At 44.2% G+C, this 13,445-nt stretch overlaps 1 protein-coding gene across 1 annotated transcript in view; it reads right to left on the minus strand.

The window, feature by feature from the left end:
• The window catches only part of Tmem132d (transmembrane protein 132D), a 585,713-nt gene that overhangs the window by 154,693 nt on the left and 417,575 nt on the right, over positions 1 to 13,445 (minus strand). The window contains exon 4 of the mRNA XM_005080596.4: positions 13,131 to 13,314. Within this exon, the coding sequence (XP_005080653.1) occupies positions 13,131 to 13,314 (184 nt within the window). The remainder of the gene's footprint in view (positions 1 to 13,130; positions 13,315 to 13,445) is intronic.

The following is a 13,445-nucleotide window of genomic DNA, read 5'->3' on the forward strand; positions in this document are numbered from 1 at the left end:
AATATACAATTGTTTATTTTCCCTAAGTCTCCCAAGCTGGAATGTTATGAGTCTGAACCTCCAACCAATGGCTAATAAAAGTTTGTCCAATTGTAACCTAAGTAGACTTGGTTTTTGCTAACATATCCAAAGTAACACTTCGGCATCCATTGAAATTTTCAGTGTTCTTAGCACCAACAAGCTTATTTGAAAATGTTGAGCCAAAGACAAATTAGTAAGGTCAACATGAGTAGACCAGCTGATAACTACGAGACTGATGTTTTTGTCCTCTGTGCTGAAAGTGACATGGTTGGTAAATATATGCATGTATCAGTTTCAAAATATTTTCAAAGTGATTATTTCTCTCACTAGGAAGCATTTCCACTTTTGGATCAACACACAGTTGCCAACGCTATCACAGATGGAGGTTCTTACTATTTCAAGTTGAACTTGGGTCCTCTGTTTTCTGGTGTACTTTACAGTCTTTGACTGGGTGAGCAGTGAGTGACACATAATTTGTATCAAATAAAAAGCGAAGCTAACCATTGCTCTGCTTTAATTGGGTGCTAGTCTTCATGTATTCCACATTGCCTTCAAAGACCTGAATTTCTTTTTTTAAAATTCTCTTATTTTTAATACTGTGAACAAGTGCTGTGTGTCTGAGTGAGGGTTTACCATAATTTTGAATCTGAATTTAGGTGGTTCAGTTTAAATGAGAAATGTCCCTCACAGGCTCTAGTAATTTAACAGTAGGTGGTAATGTTTGTGGAAGTTATGAAACTTTTAGGAAGTAGAAGCTTGCTGGGGGAAGTATATCACTGGGATTTGAGCATTTATAGCCTTACCATACTTCCTGTTTGCTCTCTGCTCCCTGAGTGTGGATGCAATGTGACCAGCCAGGCTCCTGCTCCTGCCACCAAGCTTTCCCTTCCTACTGCCATACCTTCCATTCCGTGGACTCTGTCACCCTGGAACCATAAGCTAAAGTAAACCCTTTCTCCATTAGGTTTCTTTTGTCATGGTGCCTTACCATCAGAAAAGGAAAAACAACTCAGGCAGGCGGTCTCTGTTGCAAAATACAGATTTCATGGAGATGGCCTGGTAGTGAACTTGGCAGGTAGTGTGCACACTTGAAATGTACACACGCTCTTCATGCAATGTGTCTGTTCTGAAAATGACCTCACCTTTTTGTGTTGGCTGCTAAGATCCTGGGCACTAGGGCCAAGTCAGCTTTTATATAGTAATTCACAGACTGGCTCTGAGCAAGTGGAATCCAGAAGTTACAACTGTCCCTTGGTATCTGTAGGGAGGAGCTCCAGGCACTCAATCCAAGGATCTCAAATTCACAGATACTCAATGTTTGCACTTAGCCTGTGCTTACCCTCTGAGAATCTCTTCACTGCTTATTTATGGTGCCCAGTTGAAACCATGACCCCAAGGCACAGAGAAACAAAGGGAGGAGGGAAATGAACCTCCATCTTTCTTTTCCTTGCCTTAAGTTCCCCTTCCCCTATTACGTTTCTCTTTCTTGGTTATTACAACACCAAAAGGGATACCATGGGTCCATCCTAGTTAGTGACAACCCCCAACCAATCAACAGCTATTTCTGTGCATGCAGACAGAATCAGGACACCCAATTCCAGACCAGAAAGGTTGCTTGGACACTTTAAGACCCACAGAGAAGAGGAAGACAATTACAGGAAGGGGCATTCAAACCCCAAAATAAAACCCCAGACCCCTTAAAGGCAGGAGCTTCCCAGCTCTGGGGGTCCCTTGAGAAGTCTGTAACATTTGCCAATAAACATTTATGTGTTTTGGGAAAATCTTTTTTGTACACTGTGAAGATGGTCTCTACCTAAGGTGTCTTCTGATTGGTTTAATAAAGAGCTGAATGTCCAATGAACTGAGCAGGAGAGAATAGGCAGGACTTCCAGAGACAGAGAGGAACTTGGGACGAATCTGAGGCACATCAGATTTGCTTTCCCGACATGGAGGGAGTCAAATATACAGAATGGAAGAGAGGTTAAAAAGCCATGTGGCAGAATGTAGATTGCTATAAATGAGTTAAGTTAGGTTATAAGAGCTAGTTGGGAACAAGCCTAAGCTAAAGCCAAGCCTTCAGAATTAATAAGTCTCCATGTCATTATTTGGGTACAGGCAGTCCAAAGAAAATCTGACAAGAAAGTCCAACTACATTTCTGCCTTGGGCTGAGATGTCTTCCCTCCCTTTAATTCTTCAGCTGGTGGAGACAATGAATCCACCTGGCAGCCTGTATCATGTTGCAGAGCAGGTGCTGTGAGAACAGTTGTTATACTTCAGTGCATGGGGGTACAACAGCATCAAAAGTCTGTTTTTATTCCATACACACGCAATGCTTCCCTCCTATATTGTGGATCCACAGACAGCTGGCTGTATCTGCAGATGGAGAACATGCATCCATTCACACAGGCTCTTGAGTGTGTTTGCAGGTCTCTTTTCTCAATCACTGTGGACTCTTTCACAGTAAGGCTCATTTATTCAAGTTGAGTTGCTGTGATGGAGATGGTATGACCTGCAAGATGGAAAATATCTGCTACCCATTGCTTTGCAGAGAGCAATCACCAACTGCTGGTAGCTATTTCCTGGAAACGGGAAGTATGCCACCACAAAGACTCAGAAAACAATGGAAACATACATGGCCCAGGAAGTAAATGAAACAAGATTTACAAGTCACTGTTTCCAAGGTTACACACATAGTTATGGCTGCTAGGGAGAAAAGACAGACTGGTCCAGCTGCCTCCAGGTCAGGTAGAGAAAGCACCAAGAATAGAGCTTTCATATATCAGTGCCCCTAATGCCTGGCTTTTTGGTGATGCAGCTGTCTTTGAGTCACCCATGCTACTGTAAGAAACCTCTTACCCATGCTCTACAAGTAAGCTCAATAAACTGTTCTTCACCAAGTAGGATGGAATCTTTACTTTGATCTGTTATTGGTATCCTCTCTGGGAGTGAGTGGTCATTCATTCATCTGCCCTGAAAAGGTCACACAATACCAACCCTACTGTTACAACCCTATTTGAGCTAAACCTTCTTTTACACAGCATTTCCTCAATATTTTAGTTTTATTTTTACTCATGAGTATGCATGTGTTTTGTGTCAGAATGTATACAAAAGTGCAGGTACTCACAGAGGCCAGAAGTTTTGTATGCTCTGGAGCTGGAGTTATAGATGATAATGAGACACCTGATATGGATGCTGAATACTAGACTCAGGTCCCTCTCCAAGAGTAGCAAGTGATTTTAACCGTGGAGCCATCTCTCCATCCTCCCCAATAAATATTTATGCAAGAAATGAAACAGGACTTACTTAATTACTTTGAAATAAGAGCCACATTAAGAGCTACACCACAATCCACTGATGCACATACTTACAAATCAATGTATGATTTTAACTGAATTGTAAAGAAAATAATTTATAGGAGAATCGAACCTATCTGAATGCAACCATTAGCAGCAGAAATCATTTCTTTAGATCCCTGCACTGTGATGCGATCTGAATAGCAGGAGATGACCGGGTGCTTGTGTGGGAGTCACAGACACCACGGCTAATGTTTTTGCTTATACTTAATTTATAGAGTTGGTTGGCAGTAGCTGACAGTCTTGACAGAGCTCACAGCCATTGTGATAAATGGTGGTCACCAGCATAAAACGCCTCTCTGCTCCCATACCGTGCTGGTTGGCTTTTGTCAACTTGACACAAGTTAGAGTCATCTGGGAAGAAGGAACCTCAACTGAGAAAATGCCTCCTTCAGACTGGCCTGTAGACAAGTGTAATGGGGGCATTTTCTTAATGATGGATGTGAAATGGTCCAGCCCACTGTGGGTGGTACCAATGCAGAGCAATGTTCTTCTGATAGTCAGTGTTTCTCCATGGTCCCTGTTTTAGCTCCTGCCTTGGCTTCCTTCACTGCTGGGCCATGAATGGGGTGTATAAGCCAGTCAGTCACGAATGGACCTTTTCCTTCCGACATTTTTTTGTCATGGTGTTTATCACCTAAACAGAAAGCAAACTGTCACACCTATCAAGACCTTCCGTCTGCTGAGATGGTAGTGGGCAACAAGCCTATATGTGCAAATCATAAAAGAAAGATGCCAGGGTGTGGTACAGGATGGGAAGACCAACGGTGGGCTCACAGTGGAGAAGGAATCAGCTACTGTCTCTGCATAGCATGCTCTCGCCTTCTGCAGCCCCTTTCAAAACTCCAGAGATGCCCTGAATAATCTGGTCATGCCTGACACAGCTATTCATATTGACTTTAATCTTTAAAAGTTCATTGTTCAACTCCGCTCTTTTGAGCATTCAGCCCTTGATGTCACTGGGCTTTGCTGTGTCTGCCACATTGGATGGCTTAGGTTCTAGAACGCTGATACTATTATATCAAAAAAGTGCATATGTTTTACTGTTCAGTCCAGATTCGTATTTGATATTTGCTTCAAACACACATCATGTCCATGTTCTAGGCAAGTCTCAATGGGCCTACACAGGGAACATCCTGAGAAATCCCATTCGATGTCAATATCAACACCGACATCTTTGTCTGAACTCTGTCATCCTTTTATGGATGAAGTAGTCTTTCTATGTCAACCACTGGCTTCCCCTCAAAAACATATTTCCATCCTGGCCTTCAGAGTGATATTTTAAAAATAGATCACTATGGCTAGAGTGCTTACTGAGTATGCAAGAGGACCTAAGTTTGTTTCCCAAGTGCCCACATAAAAGGCCAAGCATGGCTGTGGGTTTTTTGTAACTTCAGAATTGATCTTGAGAGCTCTCTAGCCATCCATCCTAAAGGCAACAGTGAGATTGTGGCTTAGTGAGAGACTGTCTCAAAACATGCAAGTGGAAAGTGATGAAGGATGACACTGGTGCATGTCTACACACTCACAACAAACATGCATTACACACACACACACACACAACTTATACATATGCATATACAAATAATGAGTGAGATCAGATTCAAGCATCCACAACCAGAAACCCCACTCCATGAACCAAAACTGGTAAGGACATATGCTATTCATCTCTTTCCAGCTGTGACCTCAATTCCTAGCACTGACTTCCCAATTCACGACTCAGATACATAAGGTTTATGCCATTCCAAACACACCAGCTGGCCTTTGTTGGGACATGGTATCTACTTTTCCTTCTTTGCGGGCTCCTAGCGTTCCTCACGTCTTCATGCAGGTATCACCTGCACAGGTGCCCACCTCACTTTGTCCTTCTCCTTCGTAGTACACTGCTGTGTCTCCTCTGCAGCTTGCATGCATTGGCTTTGAAGTCATCTTGCTCAATTATTCTTGACTTATTCGCCACCTGCTTTTGCTGGGTGGAACATGTGCTCTGCTATATCTTTAAGACCAACAGTAGTGCCTGGCATTCAGTGGGGACTCTATAGATGCTCCCTGAGCAGTTCGTGCTATTGTGGTGTCGACCAAATGAATCACATCATGAGCAGTTGTTCGTGGGGACCAACTGGTTATACAACAGGTGGGGCTGTAATAACTGCGTGGCCGTCAGTAATAGCAATAGCCCTCCTGTGTTCATTTAGCATCGTGTACCCACAAAGCAACTGTGGCTCAGCAGCCACCTTCCTGTTAGTTACCTCTGGAGAGGACAGTTCATTAAGGAAGGAGCACCGGAGGCAGCTCGTGGGGGCTGTGAAGAGAAAGCAGTGGCTCTGTACATGACAAAGGATTCATTTTCAAAGGGCCTCTCCAAATTCAGCATGATTTCTCCCCTCCTATGGCATGCATCCCTGAATTTGCATTTCCTGAGATCACCTTGAAAGGCGTGCTTATCAATGCCCCCTTGGACTAGCCAACACCTTCCCCTTGTACAGATCAACATCTCCTCCTCGTACACATCACTACCCCCTTGTGCTGATCAACACCCACCCTTGCACCAGTGAATACCTTCCTCTGGTGCCGGCCAGCACCCCCATTGCACTGACCAACACCCTTTTGCACAACTCAACACTTGCCCCTTTCACACGTCAACATCTCTCCCTGTACCCATCTCTTTGTACCCTTTGTACACCAACCAGCATCGTCTTGCACTGATTGATATTCCCATACCTGTCAACACCCTTCTCTTGCACTGATTAGCACCCTCCTTGCACCAATCAACACCCCCTTCCTTGCACGCTCCCCCTCTGTTCTCACTATGTGGACTGGTCTCCAGCCTGGACTCTGGACTCCATCTATCTGGGAGCTGGCTTGGCTCTGCATCTTATTTGTGTATCTTGAGGGCAGGTTGCAGGCTCTGCACATGCCCTCCCATCCAGGAAATGTGGGCAAGAGCAGCACCCACAGCTCTGAGCCGTGATGGAAATCACATGGGTGAAAGTGTGTGCTGAAGAACAGAAGGCCTTACCTGGTACCCAAGCAGAAGTTAAGTGCTGCCTTTAATTATCCAGGCCTGGTTAGGGGACAGCAGCTACTCAGCAAACATAAAAAGAAATAAGGCAGTCTCAGAGCAGCGAGTTTCCTCAAGGGCCACGGCAGCATCTTAATTTGCACTTGGTTGCAGAAGTATGAAAATGAAAGTGGCAGCGTGCTCTGCATTGTGACTGGGTTTTCAAAAAGTCTGAGTAAAACAACGGAGGGGCACTGGCGTGTTAATTAACAGGCCGACATGGGAAAAGAATACCATGGAAAGTCAAACAGAAAGAGCCTGGAATCCGCTTTTATGCCCAGAATAAAAGGACTTCTCATTACCGGAGCCAGGAAAGAAAGCTTCCTTCTATAATCTAGGGCTCTTTCCCAAGTCCTGATCTCAGCAGGTGGTGGCTATGGCGTGCTACCTACACTAATTTCTGAACTCCTGAGAGTTGTTGACTGAGTTCTTTTGGCTACAGACTGTCCACAGGTGTATGTGTGCAATGGGCGGTGGGACTTATTTTATACACATCTTTTGGGTATCTATGTGTGTGGACACTGTGCTTTCTGTTAGGTGTATAAATATGAGAAGACCCTGGGCTGAGGACCATGGGAGTCCTGGGGGGGAGAGACATAGCAAGGTGGATGTACTTGGCAGGTTCCTGCTGGTAAAGAGAGGGTCGGTCCATGTAAAGTCTGCTTCACTCAAGTATAGAAATGTACTAGAGAGTGAATTTTTGAAATGCATCTCCTGAGGAGTTTATGAGCTAAAATTACAAGTCCCGAAAGCTGAGGTTTTGTCTGCTTGCTCTATAGAAGGGAGTTTCTGAGAGGGTTTAAGGACACATAAGTGTTAGAGAACATGGTGACTTTCTCATAATCTAAGAATCATCCACAGGAGGAAATCACTTGGCATTCGGGAGGCTGGAGTGACAGCTCCGCAGTTAAGATCAATGGCTGCTCTTCCAGAGGAGCTGGGTTTGATTTCTAGCACCCACTTGGAGGCTCACAAATATCCATAACTCGAGTTCCAGGGGATCTTCTGGCCTCTGTGGTTACAGTACCTATGTGTGTGCGCACACACACATACACATGCATGCACACTCATACATGTTATTCAAATTAAATCTTTAAAATCCTCAGGCTTCAGCAATCGTCACCAAGTTTGCGTAGGGTCTGGCTAGACAGAAGTACTTGATGCCTGCTTATGTGGGTGTGGAACTCACTGCATTTAGCTATGAAATGATGGTGTGCCAGAAGCCATGCACTGGAGTCTGGCAGCTTCCGCGTTGGAAGAAGGACTGGAGGCTGAATGGGTTTAGGCAAGCTTTTAAGAGACAGAACGGAAGGACAAAGGACCAGGAGGCTCCATCAAAGGGATGCTTAGGTCCTCCTAAAGCATCTCAGGTTTGTCTGCTGATGACTGTGGAATCCAACCAGCAGAGGCAAGGGATTGCCTGCTGCCCTTAAATCTCAAGAAAATAGCAGCATCAACCGAGATCCTCCCGAGTGCAGACATCAAGGAAGACCCTTGCAGTGAGGTAGCATGGCAGGGGGTTAGGAAGCAAGGACTCTTGCAGCAGTGTACTTGGCAAAGCCAGACGTACTATCAAGCTGAACTTCACAACTGGAGTTGTTTTAGTTAGGGTTTCTATTGCTGTGAAGAGACACCATGACCATGACAACTCTTATAAAGGAAAACATTCAATTGCAGTGGTTCACTTACAGTTTCAGTGGTTCAGTCCGTTATCATCATAGGAAGGGAGAATGGTGGCATACAGACAGATGTGGTGCTGGAGTAGTAGCTGAGAGTCCTACATCTTGCAGGTGACAGAAAGTCAGCTGAGACACTGGGTGGTATCCCAAGCATTGGGAACCTCAAAGCCCACCCCACAGTGACACACTTCCTTCAACAAAGCCATATCCACACCATACCAACAAAACCACGCCTCCTAATATTGCCACTCCCTATGAGATTATGGGGGCCAGTTACATTCATACTAACACAGGAGGGTATCTGTCAGTCTTGATTCCTTGCTCTGAAACTCCATGGCACATCCCTCAGGACCTTCAAGACTAGCAATCATCTCTGCACCTTCATGTCATATGCAAGGCCTTGGGTTCCACCCCAGGAGATTTTGTGTGTGTGTGTGTGTGTGTGTATGTGTGTGTGTGTGTGTGTGTGTGTGTGTGTGTAAAATCCTCTGCACCACCAATGCAACTACCATGAGACATCAGCATACTAAACTTCCTTGGAATTAGAGCCTCCTTTTGATTATAGTCAATGATGTTGCACTATCTGTCACAACTGCTATCTCTGGGTTGAGTTTCATCTCAAACCCCCGATCACTAATAATTAGTATTCAGACTTCAGAGGTGAAGCCGAGACAGAAGCAAAACAAGAACCTGGTTAGAAAATGGATGCAGGATACTTGGTTTTCTTTTTTCTTTTTTCCAATCCCAAGAAAGAGTTGACTAAGCCCAGCATCCATGTGTCGATCTGACAGCAACACCCACAATGATAACACTCAAAATAGCTACTTCCCAAAGGAGTGGAAATAAGGGTTCATTGGATTCTGAAGATCACTTACTGGTGAGTACTTAAGGACTCACTGACCCCAGCACGGAAGAGCGGGCCCGTGTCACTGTCTCTGAAGCCTGGAATAAGCTCAAAATTAGTTGTACCCCAAGTTTAGGAGGTAATGATAAAAAGTAGCCACCACCCCGAAGCTATGTGCCATGAAGAAGCCTCTCAGTTCTTCTTAGAAATGCAAACAGCATGCCTCAAACCAGACCCTGCTGTGTGGTCACCATGCACTAAACAGAAAGATGCATGCTTAATGAGCTTTTCTCTAAGAATTTGCCTCCCTGAGGAGGGGGGAACACACTTCACCTTCAATACAGCCAAGCATGAGTTCTTGAATAGCAAAACTTAAACCTATAGAAATGCATGATTGGATTAAGAGAGTACAGAAGCTTTCAATGCTCTGGACATAGAGGAGGCTTTGTCTCAGTTTAAAGATTTCCCGGAGGTGCAATTACAGAGCCACTGAGAAGCAGGGGCCTGACCTTTGCCTTTCCTGGTGTCACAGTGGCACCTGCCTTCAGCACCATTTTGGTGTTCTTTTTGGGTATTCAAATGTGCTGTGTTGGGCGTTGTATTATTCACAGACTTTGCAAGAACAAATAAAGCAGGTGTGCATTTTCCTCTTAGAATTCATTAGGAGAAGATGAGAGATTTTAATTATGAGAAGATCGATAGATTTGACCACATTAAAAATTAAACAAGGGCTAGGGGCATAGCTTGGCAGTAGAGCACCTGCCTAGAATCCCCAGTGGGGAACTGGGGTTGTGGCTCAGTGGTAAATCATCTGCCTAGAATTCCTAGTAGGGGGTTGTGGGTGTGGCTCAGTGGTAGAGCACTTGCCTAGAATCCCCCAGTGTGGGACTGGGATATGGCTCAGTGGTAGATCACATGCCTAGAATCCCTCAGTGAGGGGCTGTGGGCGTGGCTCAGACACTGATCACTTGCTCAGCGAAAGCAAGGCCTTGGGTTCCATATATATATATATATATATATATATATATATATACACACACACATATATATATATATATATATATATTCCTCTGCACCACCCCCTAATGTGGGAAATTAGGAGACAAACAGCAAATTGGTAAGAATCTATGTGACGTGTCAACCAAAAAGTAGATATCACTAATACATAGAAGAAGGTGGATTTGGACTTAGTGAGCCTAGAGGTTCAGTTCTGTTAATCAAGAATATAGGAATAGCTAATGACAGCAAGCCCTACACTTAAAATGTGACTCCCCTTCTCCTTTGTCCAACTTTTTAGCTTTAGAAAAACAATAAGAAGTTGAATTCCCAGTAGGACAATAAAATGGTCAAAGGACAAATATTTAACAATGAAATAAAAACGTAACCCAAGTAGGGCAAATTAAGGAGACACTGAGATAAGATGTTTGCTTAATAAATTGTCTATCTGAAAAAAATTAATATTCTCTGTTGGAAAAGTTGCAGGGAAATGGGTATCTTTACACACAGCAGGTAAGAATTGTAAATTAGTTAAAACTTCCCAAAGGCAATTCTACAGACATTACAAAAATGTATTACAAAATTACATATCCTCTGACTCACATCCTTGAATTAAAATTTATTTCTAAAAGTTTACCTCAAGGGATCGATGGGGGATACGTGCAAAGATTTCTATATCCAAACACAAACCGTAATATGTTATATAATAGAAAACATCTTTATAGTGTTATAGAGTTATGGAATGGATTTTTAGACACATGGTTTATTGCTGTCTTTCTTCCATCCCCATTTCTAATGCAGAGGAATGTCTGAGAACATATCAGGAGTGTGTTTCTCAGAATGGCTCTGCTGTCTGCTTTGCCACCACTGGGCCAGCTCACTGGGTTCGGGGCAGCCTTGGGCATTCTTTCCTTCTTTGACTGTTACATCCACCTACCCAGGCATACTGCTTCTGAGAAGGAAGTTCACGCTCCTCAGTCTCCCTTGCCACGTGTCTGAGTTCTTGGCTTAGAAGATGGGTGGGAAGTGTTATTAAACTCAGTAAAAGATCTCTGGTCCCTCAGCCTGCTGGATACAAGGTGGACATGGTTTTTGTAAGAGTTAAAGGTTGTTGAGATGCCTGTGGGTTTGGGGGACTCCAATTCTCTGAGGGAGTGGTATGTACACTTAATGGCTGAGCCATCCCTCCAGTCCCAATATGATTGTTATTAATTTGGGGTCACAGGGATAATGATATGTTTGGGGTCACTCAGCTACAAGTCACCAGACAAGCTCCATTCTGGGCACACAAACAGAGTAAAGTTAGAGCAGATACCAAGCCCAGTGGACTAGTATGACAAGGTCTTTTGTAGAGAAGAGAACAGCCTCTAACCTGTTTCCCCTTTGCCTTACAATTCTTTCTATACATGTAGCCAGAATGCTCTCGGGGGAAAAAAAACAGAAACAAATAAGTCTGGGCACTTCCCTATGATCCTCCATGCAGTGGCTTCCCACAGCATCAGACCTCTAACTTGTCAAGCTCCCTTATGGCATGCATGCCTCTAACTTCAAATCTCACCCTGGTCCACAGATCTCTGTTTCTCTACCAGCTATCCCTCAGCGAACATACAAATAAACACGAACCCCAAAATGCCCCACATACAAGAGGGGGTGTCAGAGCTCAGAACTCTCTCTTGGGCTGAGAGGTGACCTCTCAGAGAGACTGCTGGGAACTTATCAAACCAAAAGTATTTAAATCTAGTTAAGTCAATCTAGTCCGAGGACCAGTGACGCTTGCCTGCTGCCCGGCTTTTAGACTCTGAAGAATGGGGCTATGAACAAGTGTTTTCCTTAGAGAATGTACAGTTTAGAGAATGTTGTGGAATGCCCTTTGTATCTTCTTGTCAATAACAGAAGAATCATAATAGTAGCTAATATTTATTATATGTCTGCAAGAGACTGGAGTTCTTGTAAGGACCCATGAGTATTTATTCATTCATTTATTTATTCATTCACTCATTCATTTATTCATCCAGCTTAAGATTTGTTGGGGTGGGGATTGAAACCTGTCCTGGCACATGCCAGGCAAGCATTTCACCACTGAGTTCCAGCCTCGGGTCCAGTGATTGTTATAACCTACTGGCTATGATTTTCATCTACTCTCTAAAGGAAAAGAAGTTGAGGACCAAGTAATAGATGCTTATATGGTGTGCTGGTTAGTTTTTTGTCAGCTTAATGCAAGCTAGAGTATTTGAGAAAAAGGAATCTCAAATGAAGCAAAGCCTCCATCAGACTGGCCTGGTGGGCATGTCTGAGGGTCATTTTCTTGACTGATGATTGGTGGAGAAAGGTCTATACCACTATCACAGGGTCCTGACATCCTTGGGCAGGTGGTCCTGGATGATCTAAGAAAGCAAGCTGAGCAAGCCATGAGGAGCAAGGAGTGAGAAACATTCCTCCATGGCCTTTGTTTCAGTTCCTGCCTCTGGGTTCTCACCTTGAGTTCCTGTCCTGAATTCTCTCGGTGATAGACTCTAAGCTGTGAGTAAAATAAACCCTTTCTTCCTTAAGTTTTCTTCAGTCCCGGCATTTATCATGGCAATAGATGGCAAACTAGGACATGGAGACTTGTAAATGGAGACCAGAATTGAGCTGTGTTTCCCTGCTTTCCAGGAAGGTGGCTAATGCCAGTGGAAGACAGCAGACCCTCAGAACCAGCATTAGTGCTTCCTCGAACCCTATTCTTTTCTTGTGGAAATAAGGACTTCTTGCAGGGATACCCCATTACCTTTCAAAACCTGTCCTCTCTGTCCCTTGTGGCAGTGTCTTCGTCACTGTGATGTTGTTGAGCCCAGTCTTTCATGCATCTCAGAGTGAACACATGCACAGTTAAACCAGACACTCTGTACAGTTGCACATGTTTGACATTCTTAAGTAAGCTACATTATACCATGAGTGCTCATTCCATCATCCATAATATTCATATAAAAGTAAGCTCATAACCACTAACTGGGCTACATTTTATAAATGTAATTTAAAGAATATCAGTTAGAATACATATGGTTGGCTACTGGCAGCGAGCTTCTAGCTCCCGTTTTCTCCCCATCTTGGCCCTCGCTAACTGACATCCTTGACTCCTAAGCTTGGACCGCAGCACGGAGCCTTCCCATTCCCAGTTCCCCAAGTGCTCTCTTACCATTGCCAGTGGAATGACCCCAATCAAGTCCTTCTGGCTCACATAGATCTTGGACACCCCCAAGTCAGACGTGATGTCTCCTGGGTATTCAACCTGCCACGTGACAAGCTGTGTGGAGGGTGGGTCGCTGGGTCCTTCGATCTCGATGTCAATCTGCATGACTTCGTAGGAGGCATCATCCACGCTATGGAGTAGGAATGAAGGAAAACAGAGGTGAGCGACTGAGTTGTAGAACTCGCCTGTGTCAGTGTGGGTTTTCACCAGCACCTCTGCATGTGTGCTCTAATGCTTGAGCAATTTAAGGACAAGCCACCA

The sequence above is a fragment of the Mesocricetus auratus genome, unplaced genomic scaffold, assembly GCF_017639785.1.
Source record: "Mesocricetus auratus isolate SY011 unplaced genomic scaffold, BCM_Maur_2.0 Super-Scaffold_100025, whole genome shotgun sequence".
Classification (NCBI taxonomy): domain Eukaryota; kingdom Metazoa; phylum Chordata; class Mammalia; order Rodentia; family Cricetidae; genus Mesocricetus; species Mesocricetus auratus.